General features: G+C 47.3%; 1 protein-coding gene across 1 annotated transcript in view; it reads right to left on the reverse strand.

Annotated features, from left to right (window-relative positions):
- LOC114047120 (steroidogenic factor 1) overlaps positions 1–24,507 on the reverse strand; it is a 42,984-nt gene extending 18,477 nt beyond the window's left edge. The window contains exons 1-6 of the mRNA XM_027867861.1: positions 24,442–24,507; positions 22,198–22,314; positions 19,765–19,906; positions 14,791–15,422; positions 7,179–7,298; positions 2,567–2,714 (exon numbers count right to left, since the gene is read on the reverse strand). Of these exons, the coding sequence (XP_027723662.1) occupies positions 2,567–2,714; positions 7,179–7,298; positions 14,791–15,422; positions 19,765–19,906; positions 22,198–22,299 (1,144 nt within the window). The 5' untranslated portion in view covers positions 22,300–22,314; positions 24,442–24,507. The remainder of the gene's footprint in view (positions 1–2,566; positions 2,715–7,178; positions 7,299–14,790; positions 15,423–19,764; positions 19,907–22,197; positions 22,315–24,441) is intronic.
- Between the last annotated feature and the right edge of the window lie 3,201 nt (positions 24,508–27,708).

Below are 27,708 nucleotides of genomic sequence, written 5' to 3' on the forward strand. Positions count from 1 at the left end.
GGACACAATTACTCCCCTACAACACACACACACACACACACACACTTTCCTTCCTTTCAATCACCCCTTCACTACATATACCTCCATCATCATCCAATTATAAATACATCCAAATCACCCCCAATCATATACTCCCCAAATCACCCCAATAAGCTCAATTATAAACAATCTCATATGATAAATATCCCTTGTAATCATTCTCAATTATATGTACCCATAATCACACACACACACCCCTCCCACAAGCTGGTTAAAACAGGAAGAAAAAAACTGATCTTTACAAAAATATTTATAGCAGTATTATTTTGAATAGCAAAAAGATGATAAACTATATGCTCAACAACTCGGTAATGACTGAATAAATTGAGATATGTTGATGTAATGGGATATTGTTCTTAAGGCAAAAATAAATGGTAGCCTATCACTAAACCTTGTGATCAGGAAGAGCTGGGTTGGAGTCCTGCATCTAACATGTACTGGATATTGACCCTAGTCACTAATTTTTAAAAAATGAAATAACAGCATTATATACTGCTTTAAAGTTTGCAAAGGGCTTTATATAAATATGTTAACTCATTTGATCTTCACAATAACCTTGTGAGGTAGATGCTATTATTACCCTCATTTTATAGATGGGGAAACAGAGGCTGAGAGGTCATGTGATTTGCCCAGGGTCACATAACTGGTAAATATCTGAGGCTGGCTTTGAACCCAGGTCTTCCAGATTCCAAGTCCGGCACTCTAAGCACGATACCACCTACCTGCCCCAGGCAACTGTCTAATTCTCTAAATTAAATTAAGCCGATGTTTACCTGCCTTGGTAGTGAGAGTGAGAGTTTCCTCACTGAGTGTTCTCTACACCAAAGAAAATAGAAGGACAGGTCCCAAAAAAGAGGGGCCCATTGGGATGCTGGGAAAGGCACATAACATATGAAAAATTCAGAGACGTATGGGAAGACTGGAATGAAGTGATACAAAGGGAAGCGAGCAAAGCTGAGGAGAAGAAAACATTCACACGTGACTACAACTATGTAAAAGAAGACAATATTGAAATGGCAACAAAACTCTGGCTGAATACAATGGGTGACGTTGTTGCTGCCCAGGCTTATAAAATTTAAAGCAAGCAGCATTTCCTTTTTTTTTTAAAAACAAACTGCAAATGACAAAAGCGGGCAGTTCCCTACTATCAGTTGTAAACACTCCTTTGTGTTGTTTTGCTTTTCAGGAAGCTCACTTTGTGGTTTGTTGGTGTGTCTGTTTATGTGTGTCAGCTGTGTTAAGACAGAATTGATCAATTTAAGAAAGAAAACCTATTTCCTTGAGTGCCTGCCCCCCCCCGCCCCCCATCCCCAGCCTTCTCTTCTCTCCAGCTAAGCTGGACAGGTCAGCTCCCCAGCACTCCCATGCTTCATGTGTCTATGCTTGCCTGCCCCCAACCTCTGCCTCGGTCCTCCCTCCCCCTCTTCTCCAGATGACTTCCTACCCAGCCCTCGAAAGCCAACTCAGCACCAGCTCCTCCCAGAAGCCTTCAGCCCCACCCCCAATTTGGTGATAACCTTTCATGGTACCCTATTTTATAACACTTCAATATATTTGTCATATAATGTTGTGTACTCGAGGTATCTGTGTTTGTATCTTATTCTCCTGCTCAATGGTAAACTCCATGAAGGCAGGAATCACGTCTCTAGATTTTGCATCTTCCCCAGCCCTGGGTGTTTGGGTTCTACAAAATGTTACTTAATAAACGGTTGCTGAATAGATGAATGAATGAATGAACGTCCCTGCCCAACTCCAATCATGACATTCAGTGCAAAATCCCCAAACTCCCTCCAGAATCATTGATAACCTTCAATTATGTTAGCCTACTGGATTTTGGAATATGGCAGAGCCATATTGGGTCCTCAGCCAAGGCTTAGGATTGGAAGTATCAGACCAGCCCCCTGTCTCTTAGAAGGTGGGGGGGTGGAGCTGGTGAGAGAGAGATGTCTTTAGTGTGGCCTGATGCTGAGACCATCTGTGTATCCTTGCTAAATTGCTGTGGATATAAGGTAAACAACTAGACCTCATTGTGAAGAGTTGATTGACAGTGGGTGGTAGATGCCTGCCTGACTCCTCCATAAGAAACCAAATGGCTGAGGTTTCCAGTGAACAATGACCCCTGAGTGTGGGGCGGGGGGAGGAAGGGAATAGCTGTCCAATATCACAGAAACATGAAATATTAGAGTTGGAAGGCACTTTAGGTAAGAGAATCTTAGCACTAGAAGGAATTTCAGGAGATGTAGAATGTTTGAAACAAAAATTAGAATATTCAAAGTGGAAGAAATCTTAGTTAGAGGTGGAAGGGACCTTAGAGATTATCAAGTCCAATTCCTTCATTTAACGGAGGAGGAAAATGAGGCCCAGACAAGTTAATAACTCATCCACAGTCATAATGAACTCTGGTTAGAACCTAGGTCTTCGGACTCCTAAATCCATTGTTCATTCCACTACCTCACCTCCCTCACCCATCTCCACCCAGTACCCTGGTCCCACCCCACCCACCCTCCCACCCGGCTTGTGCACTCACCAAGGCTGAAGAGGATGAGGAACTTCAAGCAGACAAATTCCTGCCTGTCCACCTGTAGAGAGTGCAGTTGCTGTACAAGCTCCTGGGCCCGAAGCACTAGGCTATGGAGAAGAGATCCGGCCTGGACTGCCACTGTTGATAAGTCTACCTGGAGTGAGAGGAAGCAGGACTCAGGATCAGAAGGAAACCACCGGGGTCTCGTAGTCAAATCAAGGGGAGGGACTGTGTGAGGTGATGTAATAGAGAGCACTCTGCATTTGAAGCCAGAGACCCGGCCATGAGAATATTAGTCATGTCAGTTCTTCCTTTGGGTCTCATCTACAAAATGGAGACATCCAGGCTAGACTCTTTCTAGCATCTCATCTGGCTCTAAATCTGTGATCTGAACAGGTATATTTACAACAGACACCACCACCCCTATTCAGGAGGGCCTAATTCTCTTTTCCTTGCAACTACTTGAAAATTTCAATCTCAGCCCCTCCCCCTCCACACCCACATCCACTCATGAACAAGCACACAACCCCCTGTAGAAACTACGGTCCCTGAATATGGCACAGACGTAGCCTGCGAAGGTTTGGGCTGGGAGGGCAGGGAGAGAGAATTTGTAGGTCAGGTTATCCATTGATTGATTTCATTTGAAATCACTCAGAAGTTTTCTAGGTACTGGGTCTGGGATAGAGGGGTGAGAGGCAGCAGCAGTGCATAATGGATAGAAACCTGACCTTGGAGTCAGAGAGATCTGGGTTTGGGTTCCGCCTCTAACACATATTAACTGTGTGACTCTGGGCGTGACTCTGGGCGCCGGTGAGTCACCGCTTCTTGGGACCTCTGAGCAACTCTTTAAGATCCTAACTTACAGAACAGCCGCTTTTCTGAACTGGTTAACGACATTCCCTTATCTAGAATTCCCTTCACCAATGGAATCAGAGATCCAGACTCCCTCCCAAAAAAAAAAATCTGGAGGGAACCGTAGAACATCAAATGACCTGAAAAAGACCTTAAAAATAGTATTTGAGCTGAAACATAGAATGTCAAAAAATAGAATGTTAGGGCTCAAAGGGACCTGCGAACATGTTAAAGATGGAAGGGCCCTTAGAATATAGAATGTTTGACGCAAACAAAACAAAACAGAATGCCATGTAACTATAACATCCAAGCTTGTCCTGGAAGAAGAGATGAGAAAATGCATCTCCCCCTTCTTTGCAGAGCTAAGTTGACTTTGGGTGTGGACTGTCAGACTATATATGTAGGTTAGTTTGGCTGAACTGCTTTTTTCCCCATTTCTCCTTTTTTCTTTGTTACAAGGGAAGGCTCACAGAGTAGAGAGAGGGATAGATATTCAGAAATGAAAATGATATGAGAAAAAAGACCTCAACAAAAATCTATTTTTAAAAGAATGCAGAATGTTTGAGCTAGAAGGGACCTTAGAATATAGAATGTTAGGCCATAGAAAGAATAGACTTAGGGGTCATTAGAATATAAAATATTAGGGAAGAGTTCTCAGAACACAAAATGTTAGAACTAAACATAGAATATTAACGTGAGAGAGTACCCTAGGGACCATTTAACTCCACATCCTCAATTTACAGACATGCAAACTGAGCTCCTAAGGTGGGGAATTGACTTACCCAAAGTCACCCATTGAGTTAATGGCAGACCTAGGAGTGTTTCCAGGTCCTCTGAGTCAGAACAGTGCTGTTTCCACCATAAGAGGTTATTTCGCTCTATCCAGTTCTATGGGGGATCAGGCCAAGGTTCCTTCTCCATCCCCTTTCTCCCAGTAGGGAACCTTGTCATTCTGAGGTTCTGAACTCCTTGTCCCTAGGGTCCAGGATAATGCCTCTCATCTCTGGAAACATGTTGGGGTGGGATGAGGAGACAAGGAAGTGGAGATACCTTGGCATCTTCTCTCCCTCAATCCCACCTTTTCTTTCTTCAGCTAATCTCTCTTTCCCAGGATCCACCACAGAATCTGAGGTCACCCTCCAAGTACATCCTAAATTGTCCAAGTTACTTCTATCACATCATATTACAAAGGAGACTGAAGGCCTGGAGGTGTGAAATGACTCACTGTAGGTCACATATCAAATTAGTGATGGAGCTGGGACTAGAATCCTGGTCTCCAGGATAGACAATCTTCCTGAGCCCAGAGAAATATGGGAGGGAAGGGGAGAAGAAACAAGAAGAAATCCTACTAACAGTATATAATCCAGAACTGCCTAAATTTAATCTTCCCAGGGTGAAGACAAGAACTAGGCAAAATTTTAAAGCTGGATGGGGATCATCTAATCCAGTCATTCTCCAAGTGCGATTTGGCCACCCCTGGGGAGTCCCCGAGACCCTTTCAGGGGGTCTATAAGGTCAAAACTATGCTTATAATAATACTACTAATCTGCATTTCTAATGCAATAAATGTTAATAGATACATCCCACATAAACAGAAGTCCTGGGGGGGGTGCAGTTCTCATAATTTTTAAGATTGTAAAAGGGTTCTGAGACCACAAAGTTTGAGAACCGTCGATCTAATCCAGCCGTTTCATTTTGGAGATGAGGAAACTGAGGCCCAGAGCAAGGCAGTGACTGGCCCAGGGAAGCGATGAGGTCTTCCCTCCCCTGATCCCTTCTTCCACCGCCCCTCGGCTTCCCCGCCACATCCCAGGCCTCTGAGGCAGGCAGGAGCCAAAGCATCAGTGGCTGCACCCAGAGCTGACACTGCCAGCTTCTGAAGGGCCCTCCAGGCACAAAGAGCCCCGAGCCGCCGTTTGCTGTTGTTTGTGAATCATTGTACCTGGTGAATGGGAGCTGGGCTCAGACTCAGCTCCCTGAGCAGGGTCAGGCAGGCCGAGGGGGCGGGAGCAGGCCTGCAGCTCTCTGCTCCTTCCACCACACGGCTCCAAGAAGGCTCTCGAGGGCACACACACACACACACACACACACACACCGCTGCAATGTATATACTCTCCCCCACACAGTCAGGATGTCACATGAATGCACATAGACACATTTGCAACCTTAAGCTCACAGATATACATACTTGTATCCACATATATACTGACACACAGCCACAAGTACACTCACGGCCACAGACACATATGCAAACTCACAATATACCAAATAGTCTCAAATACACAGAAAGTTCTCACAAACACACTGGAAAGCACATTGGATTTGTAGTCAAGCAGCCTTGGGTTCAAATTTCAGCTCATCAACTTACTTCCCTCTGTATGACCTTGGATAAATCACTTCCCTCTCTGGGCCTCAGTTTCTTCATCTGCAAAATGAGGAGGTTGTACTAGATGACCCCTAAAATCCATTATTCCAGCTCTAAATCTATAATTTGTTGTTGTTCAGTTGTGCCTGACTCTTTGTGACCCCTTGGGTCATAGCACACCAATACTGTCTATGGGGTTTTCTTATCAAAGATACTGGAGTGGTTTTTATTCCCTTTTCCAGTGGATTAAAGCAAACAGAGGTTAAGTGACTTGCCCAGGGTCACACATCTACTAAGTGTCTAAGTTTGGATTTAAACTCAGGTCTTCCTGACTCCAGGTCCAACACTCTATCCACTGAACCATCTAGCTGCCGTATGATACAATAATTCACACACACACACACTGCATATTTATTTACTTTTTTCCAAGTCAAGCCCCCAAATTGGGAGATAAATGATGCTGGTGAGGATTAAGACTTCATCTCTGAGACTGCCATGTGTAAGGTTATAAATGAGGAGGCGGCTGGGGGCTTGGTAAAAGAGGACCAAGACACCCTTTGAGCATAAAGCTCTCTCGCTGGATTTGTTGTGATGGAGATTCCATGGCAAGTTCTGAGCCATGGCATTGAAGGGATTCATTTGTGGAACAGAGATTGAACTAGGTGTCCTCAAAGATCCCTTGCAGCTCTGAGACTCCATATTGTAATAGTCTGTGTTGCAGGATCTGTTGTGATATCGCCACTGGGCAGTTACCACTTTGGTGTCCTTCTATTCAGTGTCACGGAAAGATCCCTAGGCTTGAAGTCAACAGACTTGGGTTCCTTTCCTCATGTCATTGATAGAGCTTGAGCAAGTTATTTCCCTTCTCAAACCTTAGTTTTCTCATCTGTAAAATGAGGCTAGTAATTCCTACACAACCCACATAGATCCATAGTGCTTTGGAAAAATGAAGTACTATGGAAATCTATTAGTATTATTATTAATTATCACACTAAAATTCTCTTGAGAAACCCAGCCTCTGTTTCTTGGAGCTAAGGGGGAAAGGAGAGAATATACAAAGTTAGAGACATATAGAAGGGACTGTACCTCAAATATCTGGAACGAGAATAGCCAAAACAAAACAAAACAAAAAAACAACAATGGAATAGAACAGAGAACTGAAAGAAAATTCTATTCCTGCCTGGAATCTTCTCCTTTTGAACTTCACATCCAGCATGTACATCCTAGAGCAGGGATTCAGTCAAAGGGCCGCACTTGAGGACCTAGAGGGCCACATGTGGCCTCAAGGTTCCTCGCCCCTGTCCTAGAGAATGGCAGGCCCCAAAGTATTGTCAAGAACGGGGGAGAGGACAAGGAAGGTGGAGATTATAGGAGGGAGTGGGAAAGAGGAAAAAGTGGTACCTCCTGGCCAGTGACCAGCAGAATGCTCCCCTCCTTCCCATGTTGGATCTGTCTGTAGATGTGGTCAAAGACAAGCAGCTCGCTCCAGCAATTTTGCAGAAGTTTCATCTGGTCAGCCACCTGTCGGAGAGACACAGAGACAATCAATTATCAGGGCAGACCACAAGCTATGAACCCCAGCTCTGTATCCAGAGAATCTGCAGGGGAGGCCTTTAGGGCAGGTATGATTTGGGGTGGCAGCTGTAATGTAGTAGACGGAAGACCAGAGCAGGGGTCAAAAGACCTGGGTTTGAATCCCCCTCTCAAACTTATAGCCCCTCAGGCCCACATTCAAAGACTCTCAGACCCAGTGACTCCTCCTCATCCCCAGCCTTTATAACACAGAATATTTGTTAGAGCTGGACGACACTTCATAGCATGAAATGTTAGGGTTAGGACAGCTTTCAGAACATAGAATATTAGTTTCAGAAGATCTCAGAACAATAGAAAATCAGAACATAGAATATTAGAGATGAAAAAGACCTCAGAACATAAGACCATGTGCTCTGAGATATTAGTGTTAGGAGACAGCTTGGGAGATGATCTGGTTTGAATCCCTCGTATTACAGATGGAGAAACAAAGGCTCAGACAGAGGAAGGGACCAGCCCAAGGTCACATAGTGAATTAAACCAGGTTTTCTGACTCCTAATGAGAATGTACTGTTCAAGAATGGCCATCTCACAGTGGCTAAATCCCTTATGTCTAACAGGACTGGCTGTCAGACCACCTACCTGCCTGTCATGGGGAGAAGCTGAATCAGGCAGAGGTTAGTGCTAAGTAGAGGGGACAGTGTGTGCTCCCTCACTCTCTCAGCCTCCTCCTCTTCCTTCCCCATCTTGCCTCTCCCTTCTCTTCCACTGCCCAACTCCAGCAACTGAACAGGACACCATACAGAACATAAAACAGGGGACCATTGGCCAGCCGAAGGTTCATGGTTAAGACCCCATGATGCTATGGAGTCTGACCTGGGAAACTCAGAGCCAGAGCCCTCGAGATAGAGAGAGAGCCTCAACCCCCAGCGCTATTAGTGCTGGAGCAGAATGAGATGGGAGATAAAAAAGATCTCCTCAAGCCAGTATAGGGGGAAGGGGTCACTGTGACCCAGGCATGTGGAAGCCCCAGAACAGCTACCATACACAAACTCCTGCCCCAGAGATCAGTGCTGGCAAAAGCCAGCTCAGATCTTACTCCTCCTAAGCTTAGCTCTGCCCCACCCCACCCCTCCTTAGCTTAGGACAAAAAGTTTGGGGATGGGAAACAGGAGACCTGGCTTCTATTCCCAGCTCTGCCATGAATCCTATCAATTGTTTCCTCTCTCTGGACCTCAATTTCTTTATAAAATGAGGATAATAATCCTTGTCTCCCACATAAGGTGGCTCTGAGGATAGAATGAGGCTATAGCTGGGAGAGGTACTGCTATATAAATAATAATAGGAGCTTTCTCCATAACAACCCTATGAGGGAAGCAGTGGAAGGATGATTATCCCCATTATAAAGATGAGGAAACTGAGGTCCAGAAAGAGTCAGTAACTTCCCCAAGGTCACACAACTGGACTTGAATCCAGGTATCCTGTCTCTCACAGTCTAATGTAAAGGGCAGGGTAGCCCTAACCCCATCCATTATAATTATGCTTGGAGTGACAGCAAGGGAAACATTTCAGCCTCGTGTTCCTGCTTCAATTTTGACTCACTTCTATGCTTAGTTAAGAGATGGACAAATGGAGCCTTCAGTCAATCAACACAGCATGAAATGGAAAAGATCACTAGCCTGGGAGTCAAAAGACATGAGCCGTAGTCAGGGATGTGCTGGGAAATGTTTAACAAACAACTGGGTGGGGGGCAAGGCCACATTATACTTTAATCTACTATGTTATTTGCATTTTCTCCACCACTTTCTTAAATCTAGACAATCAACAAAACCAGAAGTCAAGCCCTGATTTGTCAGCATTTGTTGACTTCTGAGGTGTAAATGCTCACACTGAAAATTTAACAATCAGCTCAGCATGACTGAACTGGCTCCAACGCATCTCTGTCATTCATTTACAGAGATCTTGGGTGAGTCATTTCCCTTCACTGGGGCTCAGTTTCCTCGTCCTATAAATGTGGAGGGAGATGGACCAGATGATCTCTAAGTCTCTCCCCCCCATCACACACTTTCACATTCTATGTTCTGAGGTCCCCTCCAGCTCTGACACTCTATGTTCTAGGGCCCCTGTCTGCTCAAGCATTACATGATTCTGTGAGTCTGTTAGAAGGCAGGTGGCTGGGACCCTCATTTAACCAAAGACAATTGGTTTAACCTTCATGAGGCTCAAGTTAAAGGTTATTCTCTTGTCCCCGTGTGCATGCCCTACCTCCCCTCCGAAATATATATAAAAATGGCAATTTATAGCCCCTAGGACAAAGTTGGCCACCACTCCCCTGGGCCAGCCCCACTCCCTGCAGCCTACAAGTCCTCCTCTCTGGACCAGGGAAGGCTGCAAATCTTCCCTGCACCTTGACACATCTCATCCCGTCTCGTTCCAGAAGGGTATTTATGGGTGTCACGCTGACCTCGCTCCCGTCGCCCCCACCCCTGGCCTGCCGAGGCCCTCTCACAGCAGACCAGCCCCCAGAGCCCCCTGCACCCTCCATGTTCTGATTAGTCTCCTTGCCGAAGGCCAGCTCGGGTCTGTAATTCTCGGGTGGTTGACATGCTCCCGGCTGGCCCTACAGAGTGGCAGGCAGGGGGCTCATTTGTCAGAGACAGACTGACAGAATTACTGCCCCTTAAATGAAACCATATATCTGGGGAGTTAAATCTGTTGCCAATCGTGGCTCTGGGGGGCTTCAAAGGCCAGACGTGGAGTGTGAACTGATGTCAAAAGGGACTATTAGCCATAACCCTCCCCCTCCCATGGCCCTTCCTTGCTCTCTTTCCAACCTCCTCCCCTTCTTCTCCAGCCTTCAAGATAACACAAGGTTTGCCCAGGGCCTGAGCAGAAAGGAGATTGGCTGGAACTCTCTTGGGCAGTAGGCACAACAGCAGTGGGCAGGCCATTTGAACATAAGAAGTTAGCATGAATTTGCTCCCAAGAACCTTAGCGGAATAAGCATTCACCTGTCACTCAGGAGAGGTTCAGTCCAGCTCTAAGATTTTATGTTCTATGTCCCAAGGTTCCTTCTGGCTCTGGCTCTAATATGCTATGTCCTATGTCTCTTCTGCTACTATGTTCTAAGACTCCTTCTCCTAACACTCTGTGGTCTGACATCCTGTCTTCTAAAGTCCTGTCAGCTCTAACAGCCTATGAGTCAAAGTCGTCTCTCTTCCTGGGGGCTGCCTGTGTAACAGATGTATTCAGGGGAGTAGATTATGTACAACCCTCCTGAAAGAGAGTGAAGGGTGGGGTCTGGGATGCTCTGCCACGTAAAGGAATGGGGCAGAACCTTCCAGTTGCCCTCGCCTTCATCCAAACCTCTGATTTCATAGGCTGCTTACCCCCATAAGGTTCCTGGTGGCTGGTAGGAAAGAATGTGCATGTAGGCCAAGCTGGGGAGAGCATTCTGCACGCCAGGATGGTACTTATCTGCATAGCTGTTTTAAGAATTATGTATGACACTATGCATGTTGTCCAATGGTGTAGAACACTATGAATGTTTTAAGAATATTGTAGGATATTACAAATGGTGTTTCTTGGGCTTAATACTGACCCTGGCAGAGGAGACAGGAAGCAGGAAGGCCCAGCCAATGGAATAGGAAAAAACACTCACCGAAGTAGGCAGAAAGCCTTGCTTCTCCTGGATGGAAACACTCATGGGAATGGCACCTTATTACCCACCCCCTGCACTGGAATACAGAGCTATATAAACCCCAGGTCTGCCTGCTATTGCTGCCCTCTAGATGCCTCCAGCTGAGGCCTGGACATGTGAAAGAAGCCAGGGTCCTTCACAGAAGAAATGATTTGCCTTCCCAGGGACTCTCTTTCCCCCACCTATAACATTTCCAGACTTAGTTGACCCCACCTCACAGCTTCCCCAAACTCCATGCCAGTCCCCATTCAGATATGAAGTATGGCTTATGTTAGTAAACACAGCTTATGCCAAGGCCTCCAGGGCTGTATCAGCCAACTTCCATTCCAGCAGCCACAGAGAGACCAGGACAAAGAATATCTTCAGACACCTCCTTTACCCCCGACCTTCTTACTCCCATGATGGACCATGGCCTCTGGATATGATAGCCCACAGCCCAGGTATCTAAGATAGTAAATGATGCCCCTCCCATGGTCCTCACCCCCACCCAAGAGCAGATGTTATCCCATAGTCCAGCCCACTCCAGTCTTGTGAGCAGATAGGGTCTTTGGTCTGCCCTCTTTTTCCCAGGACAGACATCAAGCTATACCCTGCATGCCCAGAGGAAGCTGTGGCTCTGCAGCCATCAGCCCAGACAAGAGCCAGTCAAGGCTGATCCAGCCCCAGAGCCCAGTTTGGCCTCACTGTTTACAGTCCAGGTCCAGGAACAACAACATCCTGGCTGGCATGGGAAGCAAACACTGATAGGACTGAGACAAACAGTCACTGCCCACAGAGACACCCCCCGCCCTCGTCTGCCTGAAATCAGCAGAGTCTGAATCTCTGAAAGCTGGTAGGGTGCAGACATCTATCTTATTTCCCGCCTCAGCGATAGAATATTGCACCTTAGAATGTTAGGCCAAATGTGTAGAAAGAGAAAATGCAGCATGTCAAAACAGATAAAGTGTAAGACCCCAGAGGCACCCTCTTGAAGTTATTTATCCTGTCCCTCTCCTTGGTCTCTAAGTGGTAGGCATGGGCTTTCCCAGCAGCTCCCTAAGAACCCCATTCCATCTTATTAGGAAGTTTCCATCTTACTGGGAAGTTCTTTATTGTGTCTCTACTGTTCCTGTTGCCTTTCTTCTTATCTCAACCTGAGGGACAGGGAATGGAAGAGAATCAGCCCAGGAATTGGAGGAACAATACCACATGGAGGCCAGGCTGCCTTTGCCAGAAACATTATCAGTAGGAAGATCCCAATTGCCCCATTCTCCTCATTCCCATTCCTTTAGCACATGGAAGACTCATTTCTGTAGGAACTCATAGGATCATAGACATAGAGCAGGCAGGGACAGTAAACGCCATCTAATCTCAACCTTCATTTTATAGATGAGAATGCTGTGGTGCAGAGTGACTTGCCCAACCTGTCATTCCCACCACATCAAAGGTAGGATTTGAACCCAAGTTCTCTGACTCCAGAGAACCAATGATTTTTCCAGTACACCACAATGACTCCTTCTACCAATGCACCAACCCTTCTAGGACTAGGTAGTTTTCCCCTGAGGATTGCTAAGGCCAGAAAATTCATCCATATGCAGCCAACTCAGTAATAAGTTGTCTGTCCCATACTTCATGAGACTGGTCCTGGGACACAGATGCACAGTCCATCAACAAGCTTGTTCCAGGCCTTTTTAGGTTGGTAGGACTAGAGCTCACCTTAACACAGCCTTCAAGACCCCAGGGTCAGAGAAACCTGGGAAGATTATGAACTGTATGCAGAGTGAAGGGAGCAGAACCAGTGGAACAATGTATACAGTAACATATATAATATTTAATAATAACATTATATATACATATGTAAAGATGTGTGTATACATTCACAAATCAATACATATCTGAACACATATGTACATACATACAATAAACATGTATGTATATGTGTATGTATGTGTTAGACATAGCCAACATAGGAATGTAGCCCATGTGTGCACACATTCACACACATATATATGTGTATATTTTAGATATGGTCAGTGCAGGAATTTTTGCTTGACTAAGCATATTTGTTACAAAGTTGTTTTTTTCTTTTTCAATTGGTGTGCAGAGGTAGAAAAGAGAAAATATATTTTTGCATGGGAAAAACAAATTTAATTTTTATAAATTAGGTCACTCCCACATAACAATGCGGAATCAGAGGCAAAGGTTAGTAAAAATGCCCTCCCTAATTCCCTACAAATCCTTGCCATGATACCACACCCCATGATTTCCCTCCGACATGAGTCTCTCCCAAAGATCAGTATATGTGGAGAGAGTTCAACCTGGAAACCCAAATATCAGCCATACTCAATGGTCCATAGGGAAATTTCCCACTTTGTACTGCATAGGCCACCAAGATTTGAAAGCCATGTCCTTTCCTGTGTTGTTCTCCAGCTGTGGGCAGAGCCAGCCAAGCAGGAGAATACACAACAATACAGCCCATTCCATAAGCACAGAGAACCAAAAGGATCCAGGATCCCATTCTGGCTTTCACAGTGTTCAGAGAAGCTGTGGAAAGGGGAAACTTCTGAATTGGTTCTACCTCTTCCGTCAGAGAATCACAGATGGCAGAGATGCAAGAGACCATACAGCTGGGCAGCATCTTAGAAGTCATCTCCTCCAACCCCCTCATTTTACAGATGAGGAAACTGAGGCCCAAAGAGTAATGACTCATCCAACATGACATAATGAATAAATAGCAGAGCCAGACTGCAGTCCAGGTCTCCTTACTCCCAATCCATTGCTCTTATCACCACAGTATATGTCACAAAGATAAGGAGAAAACAGGAGAGATAGACAGAATAGTCATTGGTCTGGAGGACATCTGAGGCTCTTTATCATGCAATTCTATGATTCAAATAAATCAAAGAGGGAAGGGGAAATAAAAATAAGGAAGAGAGGGAAGTATGGAGGAGAGAGAGAGAGAAATTAGAAACAGAGTGGTATATTGGAAAGAGCAGTAGATTAGAAGGCCCAAAAAATAGTGACTAATTACTGCTAATTACTATCTGTCTGATTGCACAAGTCACTTAATCCCTATGGGTCTCAGTTTCCACTTCTGAAAATGAGGATCCTAACATTAGAACTGGAAGGCACCTAGGTTCCTAGGTCCCTTTTAAACTTAGCTAAAGAGAGGAAGATGAGAGAAGAGAGGAAAGGGAGTGGGGCAGTCGAAGTCTCAGAGGGAGCTAGAGAGAAGAAGTCAAAGAGGAAGGCAAGGAAAGAAGAAACAGGAATGCAAACAGAGATAAATGTTGGTTCTGTTCTCTGTCATGTCATAGGAACGTAGACCTGGAAGCACCTTAGAGATACTCAGGTTCACACCTGCCATTTTACAGCTGGAGGATGCTGCCCAGAGGCCCAGGGGAGAGAAGCCACTTACCCTGGCATCACTCAGCTAAAAAGTAACAGAGTCAGAAAAGCCAGCCCACACCTCTGACTCCTAATGCATGCTCTTCCCATGCTGCATCACACTATCAGGTGGGGACTTATTGTTCTCATTAGAACCATCATACTTCTGACCCAGAGAGATACCAGAAAGGGAGAAAGGGATTGAGGAGAAAGAGAGGAAGGAGAAGGACTGAGAGAGGGAGAAAGGGAGGGAGGGAGAAAGATGTGGGAGGAAAGGGGAGAGAGAAGAGAGAGAAAGAGGAGAGGAGAGAGAAAAGAAAGAGATTGGAAAAGAGGAAAAGAGAGAAGAAAGAAGAGAAGCTGGGGGAGAGGGGAGGAAGGAAAAGCATAAGGGGACCATTGACCTTGGCCACTCACCTCTAGCTCTTTGAAGACCACACAGCTCCGAGCCCATTCAACAATTGAGAAGAGGGTCTGGTCAGCCATCTTGCACATGAGGCCAAAAGGTGTGGGCCGGTCAGGCCGGCCCTTGGCAGGCTCCTGTAGGCAGGCCAGGATTCGGGTCTTGAGCTGGCCTTCATCAGGCTCTAACTGCAGCAGTTTGAGGATAAGCTCTGGGACCCCCGGCAGGCCAGGGCCACTGGGGTAGGGCTCTGGGTAGCCATAGGGCGGGGCTGGTTCATGGGGGCTAGCATAGGGCTCTGGATACTCTGACTTGATGGCGCGGCCAGGGAAGGCAGGGTAGAGGTAGCCAGCTAATGGGCCATGAGTGGGCACTGCCATAGGTAGACCTGGGGGACCATAGGGGCCCCGCTCATAGTCACCAGGCGGCCCTGCAGGTGGGGCAGGTGCCAAGCTCTTGGCCCCTGGGTGGAGGGCTGGTGCCAAGGGGTAGTCAGTTTGTGGAGGAGGTCCCATGGGCGGACCCGTCTCAAGCTTGAATCCATTGGCTCGGATCAGGGCCTTCTTCTGCTGTTTTAAGGCACGGTCTCGCTTATACATGGGACCAAACTTGTTTCTCCCACCTCGCATTCGGTCTGCCCGAACAGCTATGGAGAAGGCAAGAGGGATCTTGTTAAGAAGTCCTCCTAGACTGATCAGAGAGAAGCCACCTGGGCGTCCCTTAACTTCTCTCCTCAATCTCCATCCCCCGCCTCCACCCTGACTCTTAGAGGTTAAGAAATGAAAGTATGATACTCCAGATCTGCAACTAACTTACTGCATGACAGGCCATTTCTTCTCTATGGGCCTCAGTTTTCTCATCTACAAAATGAAAGCATTGAACTACATGATCTCTAAGGGTCCTTTTGACCCTAGTGTTCTATGTTTGAAGCTTTGTGTTCCAGTTTTAAGATTCTTTGTTCTAACATCCCAGATCCTGACCATATCATTCCTCTGTGCAAAATAACTTCATTGGATCCCAACAGCCTCTGGGATAAAATACATAGTCCTTAGCTCCTCATTCAAGACCCACAACAATCTGGTTCCAACCAGTCTTCCTGCTCTTCTTTCATGTTATTCCCTTTCATGGAATACTATACATTCTAGCCAAACTGTACCGCTAGCTATTCTTTGAACCTGACACTCCCTCTCTTATCTCCATGCGTTCACACAAACCATTCCCCATACCTGTAAACTCTCTCTTCAAATCTGCTTATCAGAATCTTCATCTCCCTTCAATGCTCAGTTTAGTTCCCACTTCCTCAATTAAGGTTCCCCTGGTCCTTGCTCAAACTCCACACCCACTTCCTAATATAGTGCCTTGTACACAGTAGGCAATTAATGTTTGTTGAATGGAATGGAATTACAGTCCCTTACATCTCTATCATTCTGTATTCTGAGGTCCCTTATGGTCCCACATTCTCTGGTCTTATTCTAATAGTCTGTGTTCTAGGGTTCCTGCTACCTCTGACATTTATACTCTAAGGTCCTTTCTAACTCTGACATTCTCTGACTATGATTCAATTAAATGGAGAATGCCTTACCAACCATAGTTTCACAGCTGTATCATATATTCTCCATTAAAAAATGACCCAAACTCACTCATCAAATGAGTTTCTAAATCTTACTTTAGGTGACTGGCCATCCACCATAGTTGGCATTCTAAGGAATATGACTCTGCCTAGGTTTGGGAACCACTTCACTTTGTAACTTCTAGATAAATTGTTCCGCTGGGCCTCAGATTGTCCAATCCAACTCTGATCTGCTCTCCTAGAATTTAGTAAATGTGGGTGGGGGATTATAGGGAAATAATGCTCCTACTCCTCCTCTTTCCCACTCCAGAAAGGGTCTGGGGCTGCTGGGTGTCTTTTTTTAGGGGAGGAGGGAGCAACATGTCCCATTACCCTATGGGAGGGAAAGCCTTCCTGTATCAAGCCTAGGGATCAGTGTTTTGGGCTCCCCTGAATACTAGCAGGTTTTTTTTCCCCATCTATACTTTGTATCTCCCTGAACATAGTACTCAGCACACAGTAGGTGCTTAATAAATGCATATTATATTACATTGTATACATGTCTCTCCTCCTTGTTAGAAGGTTGTCAGAGCCCTGATGACAGGGAAATGGTTTTACTCATCTTTGTATCCCCTACAGCACAAGACTGGCACATAGTAGGTGCTCAGTAAGCATTTGTTTGAATGAATGCATAAATGGATCTCTATTTCAGTCAAACCTGAGTGAGGCAGCCTCACTGGCCAGCCCTTCTGGAAGCTCTTTCCCCCGGGAAGGCCTCTCCAGTCCCCAGCCAGATGTTCCTCCCACAGCCCAAGAATGTGTCACTTGGCTGGGAACAGGTGCTTCTCTGCAGCACAGCATTTCCTCCTCCCTCCTTCCTCTACTCTGCGCCCCTCCCCTGCCATCTCCCAGCACCGACTGAGAGCCTCATGGGGAACTGGGAGAGCCCTCCCTTGGCCCAAGAAGAGTAGGGGGAGGGAAGGAAGGAGAGAAGGAGCAAGATGAATAGAGGCCTCAATCAGTCACTGTTCTAGGTCAAAGCTAGGGCTGGTCTCTTCTTCCTTTTTCTAGAATCTCCCCTGTTATCCCCTCCTCTGTTTCTGAGACTCACAGAGACAGTATTGCCCAGCCCCCTACCCACCCCCCCACTTCCCAGCCTGTGCTGAGGAATACATGTAATTATGCTGCATTGTGCTGCCATGGAACATCTTAACTAGGAAGTCAGCAGGCATGGGACCTAGTCCTGCATGGGCTGTTACATCACTTTGTGATCTTGAAAGCTTGTATCACCTTTCTAAGATAAGAAGATCTTAGATCTTAGCAACTAGAAGGGATCTCAGAGATCATCTAACCCAAAGCCCTTAATTTTATAGATGAGGAAACTAGATTCTGGAGAAATGAAATAATTTGGCCAAGGTCACACAAATAATGTCAGGTGAGATTTGAATCCTTGTCCTTTTTACTACAATGTTAATGCTCTTTCTACTGTACCCCACTGCCTCCAACTAGGTAACTTCTGTTTGTTTGTTTGTTTAGTGAGGCAATTGGGGTTAAGTGACTTGCCCAGAGTCACACAGCTAGAAATTATTATGTGTCTGAGGCAGGATTTAAACTCAGGTCCTCCTGACTCCAGGGCCAGTGCTCTATCCACTTCACGACCTAGCTGCCCCAAAGTAGGTGACTTCTAAGGTATCTTCCAGCTTTAAAGTTCTTTGTTCTAACAGTTAATGTTCTTAGGTCTTCTCTAGCCCTAACAACCTATGTTCTATAATTCTAAGGTTTTTTTGGTGCTAACATCCCATATTCTATTGTTCTTTGAGTTGTGAATTATGAACTTTCTGTCTTCTCCCCTCACCCAATGGAGAAAAGGGAATTTGGAGGGGCTTGAAAATGGATTCGTGCCATTTCTTATATCCCCTGTGTAAAGAGGAGCACAGTAAAAACCAGCAGAGTCAGCATTGCAGCTTGGCAGTCTGAAGAAACCTCTCTGGATCATCTTCAGTGCTCAGCTCAGATGCTACCTCCATGGAATATTTCCTGACCCTTTCCCTTCCCTCTCCTCCCTTATCATACCAAAAGTGATCTTTCTTTCCTCTGAGCAGTCCTTATAGTATTTTGTTTGTGCCTTTCTTCATCGCCTTATCAAGTTCTTTTGTGTACTTTTGTTATTTGCATATTCTCATCTCCCCTTCTACAAACTTCCTGTGGAAAGAGGACTTATTCATTTATTTACTCATCTTTGCACCACTTCCCCCAATGATGAGTCATTGTAGGTGCTTAGTAAAGTTGTGTTTGGATAGACAAGTCGATGGATTTCTAATTTAGTCAAACTATTTAGTTCTCAAAGTGAGACGTTCCAACTCTATACCACATGGGTTTCTTTGAGCCAGTGACATGATCATGTATCTCTAATGTCAATATCTGGAAGAAGAGTCTGATCATGTCATGAAGTTTACATATGCCAGCCCTGTTCCAATACAACTGATTTGGATACCAGAAGGCATCCTATGCTTTTTAACTCTTTCATACTCAAGAGACAGTGTGCCATAGTGAGAGAAGTGATAGATTTGAATTCAATAGACCTGTGTTCTACTCTCAGCTCTGACACTTTGCTAGCTGTGTGAACAATGAACAAATCATTTCCCCTTTCTCAGTTTCAGTTTCCTCATCAGTAAAATGGGGATAATAATATTTGCACTCCCTGACTCATGCTGAAGAAATAGCTTTGAAAAGCTTAAAATGATACATACATTTGAGTTGTCCAATCTACTGGGGTCTTTCTCCCAGACTCAGGTAAAAGTCCTTAAGGGAGGAGGCTTATCAGTGTCCCTTGATCCATAGAGAATCAATGAAAAGGACTTTAGAATACAGAACACAAGAGTTGGACAGAAGGGATTTTCGATGTGGAATCAGGAAATGGCTCCATCCAAACCAACCTCTCTCATTTTTCATAGAAGGAAATGTCAGATTCCTTATCCAAGGAAGGTCACACTGGGCTAGGAGAAGTAGAGCCCAAACTTAATGGTTCATTTTCCCTGACTCTTATCACTACACTAGCTGTCTTGGTAAGTTAATGAAACCCAGTTTCAGAAAATTCACCTATGATCTCCAGAGGTCAGGATTAGTACTGATCACTACCCCCAGAACAATGTAGACTCCAGTCAGAAGCTCTCTTTTTATCATTGAGGTCTCCTTCCTCCAGGGTCCCCATCACCTACCTGCCCCTCCCACTCATTGAACTGGTCAAGTTGGGAACCTCCCAGCTCTCTTCACCAGCTTTCCTAGCCCTCCTCTCTCTTTACAATAAACTCAATTCTTCCTCCCCTTCTACACCCTGCAGAGTGGGGCTGGAGAAGGAGGAAGCAGGGACAGAGAAGAGTCTATGGTTAGGACATGGACCAGGAGCTAGGGCTGGGGTTGGGACCGGAATCACACCCACCTTCCAGCCGCATCCCCACAGTCAGGCACTTCTGGAAGCGGCAGTAGGGGCATCGTTTACGCTGTGTCTTGTCAATCTTGCAGTTCTGGCTCTCGGTGCACGTGTAGTGTTTGTTATTCTGTACGGTGCGCTTAAAGAACCCCTGTGTCCCGAGGAGATACGAGGCAGTTAGCCCCCGAGTCCGGGAGGGGAAGCCAGATGAGGGAGGAGGGGGAGAAAGCACCTGCGCAGGGGAGAAGCAGCTGGGAGAGGATGATGGAAGAAACTGTGGGAGGAGAGAATAAGAGGGGAAGAGGAGAGAGAGATTACAGGAAGAGGCCTGAGGAAAGGGTTCTGAGAGATGAAAAAGGACAAGGAGGATGAAGGAGAAGACTGAGAAAAGTGGGATAGGAAATGAAAAAAGGGAGCGCTGGAGGACTGGGAAACTGACCAGGGAAGAGAAGAAAGGACTGGGGAAAGTTGAAAGGATAAAAGAAGATGGGAAAGGATGTGGGGAAAGAGGAGAGGACCCAAGAATAAAAGGAAAGGACCCCGGAAAGAGGAAAAGATGCAGAGAGTGAGAAGAGGTTATATGGAGAAGAGAGGACAAGGGGAGAGATTTAGGGAGTGAGGAAAGCACGTGGGAATCCAAGAGATGTAAAGAGAGTGAAGAGACCAAGAGGTGAGGAAAGAACGCCTAGGGACAGGGGAGGAGACTTAGGGATAGGAGAGGGGACGTTGGGAGAGTGTGGAAAGATAGGGGAGAAGGCACGGCAAAAGGGAAGGGGAGCTGGAGAGAGGACTGGGGAAAGGATATGGATAAAGGACAAAAGGAAGTACTTTGAGAAAACAGAGAGAAGGAAAAGAAGTCGAGAACGAGGAAATGGAGAGAGGCAAGAATATACAGGGAAAGAAGAGAGGATATGGGGGGGGGGGGATTGGGGAAGAAGACACAAGGAAAGAGAATGAGGAACAGGGTTTCCATAGTTAGGCCGAGATTGGAACACGTCAGCAGGAAAGCGAGGAAGCTCAGAGTGCCCCGGGAACTGCTTTAGCTCTGGGTGAGGAGACACTCGGAGCAGGGAGCTGGGAAGGCGGTTAACACACTAGTACGGACCAAAGAGGGGCTGTGCGAAAGAGAAGCTAGCGTTCTTTGCGCAGGCAGAGGAGCTTGTTCCAGGCTAGTTCCTCGGCGCGCAATCGGCACCGGAACGCAGCGAAAAGGCTTCTATGCAGCTCCGAGGAAAGATTCGGGTCCCGAGGTTGGGTGAGAGCCAGGTACGAGGAGGTGACAGGGTGACGGTCCGTGTCCCCAGGGACCTCTTTTTGACCTTGAAGGGCAGTGGCTCCCAGAACTAGCCCAGACTCTTCCTGACTGGAATTAAGGGGATTGGAGAGAAAAAAGGCTCTCCGCAATTGACTTTCGCAGGTCCCAGGAAACCGGGCAAGATTCAGAACGGGGCAGGTACCCACTTCTAGCTGAATACTAGACAGGTTAACAGAGAAGACCTTGTGTCTGACGAATCCCAAATTTATTCTTGCCCTTACTCGGGACTGGTGGGTGGTGGGGCTGGATTCAAACGGCAACGGAATCTGGGCCTCTTACAGAGCGAGTCGTGAGAGGGTTGCAGTCCCATCCCTCGGGGCTCTTAGGTCCTTCACCGCCACCCTCGGGACCAAAGCCTCATTCGGAGAGGTGGATGTGGGAAGGAGGAGCTGTCCAGAGTCAGCGCTTCCAACGCTGTTAAGGCCAAGCCACTGTCACCTCACTGTCCCGCCACGGTGCCTGAGTGACTCCCCTAAGCACCGCAAGTTCATCTTTAGTGTTGGTTCTTATACCCCCGTCACCTGTCACCTTCTTTTTCTCTCCGTCTGTCTCAGTCCTTACCGCGATCCAGCCACACCCCACCCTCTCCCTGTCCTCTTCCTCTTTCTTGGGCTAACCTAGCCCCGAGCGACCCGCGGTCCTGTCCTGGTCACTCCAACAGCTCAGAGCACCCACTGGTTACTCCTCCTCCCTTCCAACCACATTCCTCTTCTTCACCCCCCCCCCCCCACACCAGGTCTGTTAGCATCCCTCCTCTTCCCTCTTTCCTGGATGGCCAGGCCAGATCCCGTCGGACTGGCCCAAACTATCCAACCCACTGTGTCAGCTGGCCAAAGCACTCCTTTCGCCCTCTCCATTTTTCTCAGTCGACCGGGTCAGTTAGCGGCCCTTGGTCCTTTCTGCTACTTCTTGAGGGTCCTTATCTCTCTCCTTCCCCATTGCTAACCCACCTTGACCAGAGTTCCTCTGTCACTGTGCTGCCTGGCCGTCATCCCTCCCTTCACGATCATTTGCTGTAGATCCCTGCCTGTCAGTGACCCCACCAGGACTCCCCTGGGCCTCCCCCCACACCCCGAGTTCGTCCGAATCCCTTTCAATCTGGCGGTCGGCCTGCGGGGGCAGCTCACCTTACAGCTCTCGCAGGTGAGCAGCCCATAGTGGTATCCGGACACCTTGTCTCCGCACACCGGGCATAGCTCGTCCAGGTCCTCGTCGTACGAATAGTCCATGCCCTCGGCGGCTGCCTGGAGGGGGTGGGGGGAGAGAATAGGGAAAAGTCACCACAGAGCGATCACTGGCAGCCCAGGGGCTGAGGGTACAGAACCAGGGAAGGGGCAGGGGGCGGCGGCTCAGCAGAGCCAGGAGTGGCTCAGGGCTACTGCGGAGCCTTTATAGCCCCCGCGGGGCCCTGGAGAGACCAGCCCTCCCCCCCCCGGGGGGTTCCCTCCCTTTTCTCTCGCCTCTCCCGCCCCCGGGGGGGGGGGGGCGGGCGGGATGGCGGGCGGGGCGCGCAGTCTAAGGGGACTCAAACTGGGTTTCGAGCTGGGCCTCTGGGGATCCAAGTAGCCAGAGACAGCACAACATAGGGCCTGACCTCGATCCTTGCCAGGGGGACAGCCAGAGCCGTCGAGGTAGAAGTTTGCAAGCCAATGAGCTCCTCTGGCAACAAAAATCCCCCAAGACCGAGTCAAGCGCTCTTCTAGCTAGATGGGGACTAGATGAGGACCAGCTACCTGGAAGAAAAGGAAGGGCGGTGGAGTAGGAAAGAGGGAGAGACTATGAGGGGAGACAAGTCCTGAAATCGTGGCAAAACAGAATAGGTGCTGGTGTTGGTGAAACCCAGGGCAGATATAGTGACAATGGGCAGAAACAGGGGTGGTCTACGGGTAGATTCAGAACAGAGACAGAGATCTCTGGAAGAAAGAGAGAGACCCAGAGCAGAAACAGAGCCAGTGCACGTTCGGAAACAGAGGCTGGAAGAGGTAGCGACAGATATTCCTAAGAAATGACAACGGAAAAATAGTCAGAAGAACACACACACACACACACACACACACACACACACACACACAGAATCAGAGATGGAGACTGAGAGAGTAGAAACACCGAAATATGGCCTCCAGATAGAGATGCTGAAGCCGAAAAAATGAAACAGAGACATTCAGAGGGGATTGGGGGAGAGGCCCAGCCTCGGTGGCCAGGGCTTATAGACTAGGGCTGACTGAATCAAAGACCCCAAGAGAGATAGAGACCAAAGAATGGTTATGAAGACAGAAATAAATACATGCAGACAGGGAGAGCGAGACTCCGGACAGAGATCAGAGTTAAAAGTCTAAAGAGAGGCACAGACACTGAGAGAAACTGAGGCGTAAGAAACACAGGTGCACAGCAATAGGAGAAAGATAGAGACTTTGGGGGCTAGGGGAGGCACCTTAAACAAAATTACAAGGACGAGAGAGTAGAGCCAACGGAAGAATGGAAATGGAGACAGAGACACAGCAGAGACTGAAACAGAGTACCCAAAGCAGGACAAGGACTGTGGGCAGAGACAGGGTGGGAGAGAGAGACACGGGTAACGACCGAAGGGTGGCAACGGAGGCAGAAAAGCAGAAACAAAGACAAGAGAGACAGAGACAGAGACTTGGAGAGAGAAGTGGGTATCGAAGAAAGGCATAGAAACGCAGAAAGAGACGTGAAGGGTTAGCAACCGAGATTCAGAAAGAGACACACAATGACAGAGACGTGAGAGACAGAGATAATACGCACAGAGACACGTCCAGAAACAGCAGAGACCGAGGAAAGGACATGGAAACAGAGACATTGAATTCAGAGAGACAGAGACACTGACAGAAGCAGGGAAAGGGAGGGATGGAAACGGACACAGACAAACAGACGGAGGCAGAGACACACACTGAGATACAAGTGACAGAGACATTAAAACGGGCACGCAGAGATGGAGAGACAGAGACAAACAGCAGCAATCGTCAGAACCAGAGAGACAAAGTCAAAAACAGCAAACGCAGAGACAAACACACAGGGACAGAGACATGAGATCCAGGGAGGGAGACACTGCCAGGGAGAGAGACAGAGACATCGAGAGACACAGAGCCCTACAACTGCAGCAAAGACAAGAGTCCAGAGCCAGAAAGCTCGTCTGCCTTGGAAGGACTCTTCCCGGAATCCCTGCAGCTGGGGCCCTGACAGTAGGGGGAAGCTGAGTGAGCCCGGGATCCGCCCGCCCCGTCCCGGTATCCAACCCCGCCCGACCCCCAGTCCCTAGCCTGCCTGCTCCTCCACCTCCTTTCTCTCTCGGTTGCCCTGTGGGGCTCCTGGGCCCTCTCCCTCTCGGGGTCATAGGCGCTGGGACCCACCTGCCCAGACGAACACCGGCCGGCTATAAGCCGCACCCCGTCCGGCAGCTGATACTCGGCACTACAGCTCAGCTCCGGGGAGAGTCAGCTCCGCGGTGCTGGCAGCCCCTGGGGGCGGGGGCGCAGGACTCTCCTGGGCGGCTTCTATCTGGGGAGCTCTTCTCCGCCCCCCGGCCCCGGCCTCCGCTTCCTCCTCAGAGGGGGGAGGGGGGAAAAAGCCCTACCGAACACCAAGCCTCTACATATAAGCCGCCACATCACTGCCCACAGCGACCCCCATTTTCAGAAGAGCTTGCTGGGGACCGTGATTCTTCGCGGCAGGGGAGCCCCCAGATTTCTGTTGCAAATGGAGACTAGGCATGTCTCATACACCTGTAAACACGGTATTCGTTCTCTAGCTAGACTCAGAAAGCATAGTCTGGGGTATCAGATCCATGGACCTCACGCCCTCCCTCTACTTAGACCTGTGTGATCTTGAGCAAGTCACTTAATCATATTGGACTCTGTTTTATCCTCTGCAAAAATGATTGTCATACAACATGATTTTTGAGATCCATGTACTATGTTCTAAGCTCTAACATTCTATGTTCTAAGGTCCCTTTCTTCTTTGGCTTCCATGGTCTCTGATTTAAGGTTCTTTTCAGTTTTACCATTTTATGTTATAATGTCCCTTTCAGTTCTGATGTGTTCTGACTCTAATATTGTATATATTTATGGGCCCTTTCAGTTTTAATATTCTAGGTTTCAAGGTCTTTTCCGATTCTCCGTCCTAAGAGCCTAAGATCCTATCTCTGAGTTGGAACCCCTAACCCTGCCGCCTGCACTTCCCTCTGCCCTTTCCATCTGTGGCCGAGAAAATTTGGGGTACTCAAAGATTCGATGCTCAAGCATCAGGGTTTAGCTCTGGGGGCAGAATACGGCCTTCCCAGCTTCATCTTTGGGAAAAAGAAGAAAATAAAAATCCCATCAGTTTATACTCCTAACAAGCACGAATCAGCAGTCTCGGGACTGTTTGCAAGCCTGACTTAGACTAAAGGGGTGTTTGGTTTGGTAGTTTTTGTTCTTACGTTTTCTTCGACGTTTATTCAGTTGGGGGGGGTTGTCTGAGACCAATGGGGGTGAAGATGTGGGAGGAGACACACCCCAAACCCTGCACGGCGGAGAAGGTAAGACACCAGAGCGGGAAGAAATGTTCCCAGCTAGGGATGAAGCCCAAACTCCATTCCTAAGTAACTCACACCCCCCCCCAAAAAAAGTAACCCTGAGACTCAGAAAAGCCGGACGCTGAATGCTTTGAAGAATGATCCTGCGAACATTTGATGAGAAGATCGAAAGAGTCTGAGGGGAAGGAGGGGAAAAGCCTAGCATAACAACAACAAACATATATACCACTTTACATATCTGTACTAGCTTAGTGATTCCTAGCAGGTCACTTTTAACCTCTCTGTGTGCCTCAGTTTCCTCATCTGTAAAATGGAGAGGGTTGGATTAAATGACCTCTAAAGTCCTTTCCAACTCTAGTAGTCTACACAGGCCACTTCCCTTCTCTCAGGCTCAGTTGCCTTATCTGTATAATAGGCATAAAAATCCCTACACAAGGATACACAAGGATATTTTATTTCACTAGGCTGCTAGGACGACAGAGCTTTGTCAATCTTAAAAAAGCTTGAAATGTGAACTATTGTTATTCAACTAAGAGTGAATGGAGTCGTGGATTGAAGACTGGCCTTAGCTTCTGGAAGAACAGCAATTAAATCCTTACTCTTTTTATGCTAGCAGAATAGCAAGCCACAGTCTCTGAATGACTCCAGGCAACGTTCTAGATTACAGACGGGTTGCTGATTTGCATATGTGGAGAGAGTACCCACACTGAGAATTCCCTACTCAGATGAAATCACGGGTCCAGGAGTTAGATATGTGTACACAAAACATACATATGTGTATACCCTGGACAAGTCACTTAACCCTGCTTATCTCAGTTTCGTCATCTGTAAAATTAACTGGAGAAAGAAATGGCAAACCACTCCAGTATCTTGGCCAAGAAAACCCCAAATGGGATCACGAAGTATCAGACACGACTGAAACGACTCAACAACAAGAATATACACGTATCTGTGTACATATATACGTGATTTTATATTTTCAACAAATACTTAAGCGCTTTTTGTATACAATATTCTTTGCCCGAAGCTCGGGGAGATATAAAATGTAGCTAAAAAAAAATTTCATTTGAGCTTCCAGATAAGCCTATGTGATGGCAGAGCTATTGAAAAAAAAAAAAGAAAAGAAAAAAGACGAGTTATCCCATTTCACAGAGAAGAAAACTGAAGGCCAAAGAAGAGAAAGGAGCGTCGTCCCGACGCGTGATTGAGAGCTAAAGAAGGCGTCGGGACTCGAATCCAGGGTCATCCTACTCGTAACATCTCCAGTTCTTTTCACTACGCTCGGCTGCTGCTAAACGTGCTACCACAGAAGGCCCGGGAACGACTTGCAGGTGAAGAATGCTCTCTCTTTCCCTTGGCCTAGGAGAAGAAAGAGGTTCTGGCAGGGGGGGATTCGGGGATGGGGTTTCAGGTAAGCAAGGTCCGAAGCTCCGAGGCCTCCCGTCGGCTTGTGTGGTGTATCTTCCCTCAAGCCCCAGAGAGAAAGCGCAATAGGAGTGGAAGCCCCTTTCCACAGACTTGGGAGTGAGTGCGCACCATTTCAGACGCGGGCAGCGTCTAAGACCAGGAACGGCTCTATTCGTGGCGGCTCCGAAACCCCTTCCTCTAGCCTCCCCACGGACCCTCGAGATGTGGAGCCACAGTCTGCTTTTTAAAGTCTCTGTTTGTGTAGCTCTTCCAACCTTAATGAGACTCCGAGGGAAGGCGGGACAGGAGTGATCCCCATTTAACAGATGGAGAGACTGAGGCCGGGAAAAGGCTCTTGGGACCACAGATTAAGGACTTGAAGGGATTTTAGCTCACGTAGAACATAGCGTCGTGGAGCGAAGGTGCAATGACTCGGAGAGCAGTGGGCCAGAGTTGAGGCCAGGTTCTCTTGCTGCTGTGATTCTGAACAAATTCCTTAACCTCTTTGGGCCTCGATTTCCTTCTTCGATGAATAATAACAATATAATAATAATTAGCATTTAAGATTTGCAAAGCGCTTTACATATATTTTTTTAAATATATGTAACTATCAATGACAGAGGCAGCACATATATCATTATCCCCATTTGACAAAGAAAGGTGTTCAATAGAGGTCGGAAGAAGAGACGTGACTTGA

This window comes from Vombatus ursinus, unplaced genomic scaffold (genome assembly GCF_900497805.2).
Source record: "Vombatus ursinus unplaced genomic scaffold, bare-nosed wombat genome assembly UNPS02014786.1, whole genome shotgun sequence".
NCBI classification, from domain to species: domain Eukaryota; kingdom Metazoa; phylum Chordata; class Mammalia; order Diprotodontia; family Vombatidae; genus Vombatus; species Vombatus ursinus.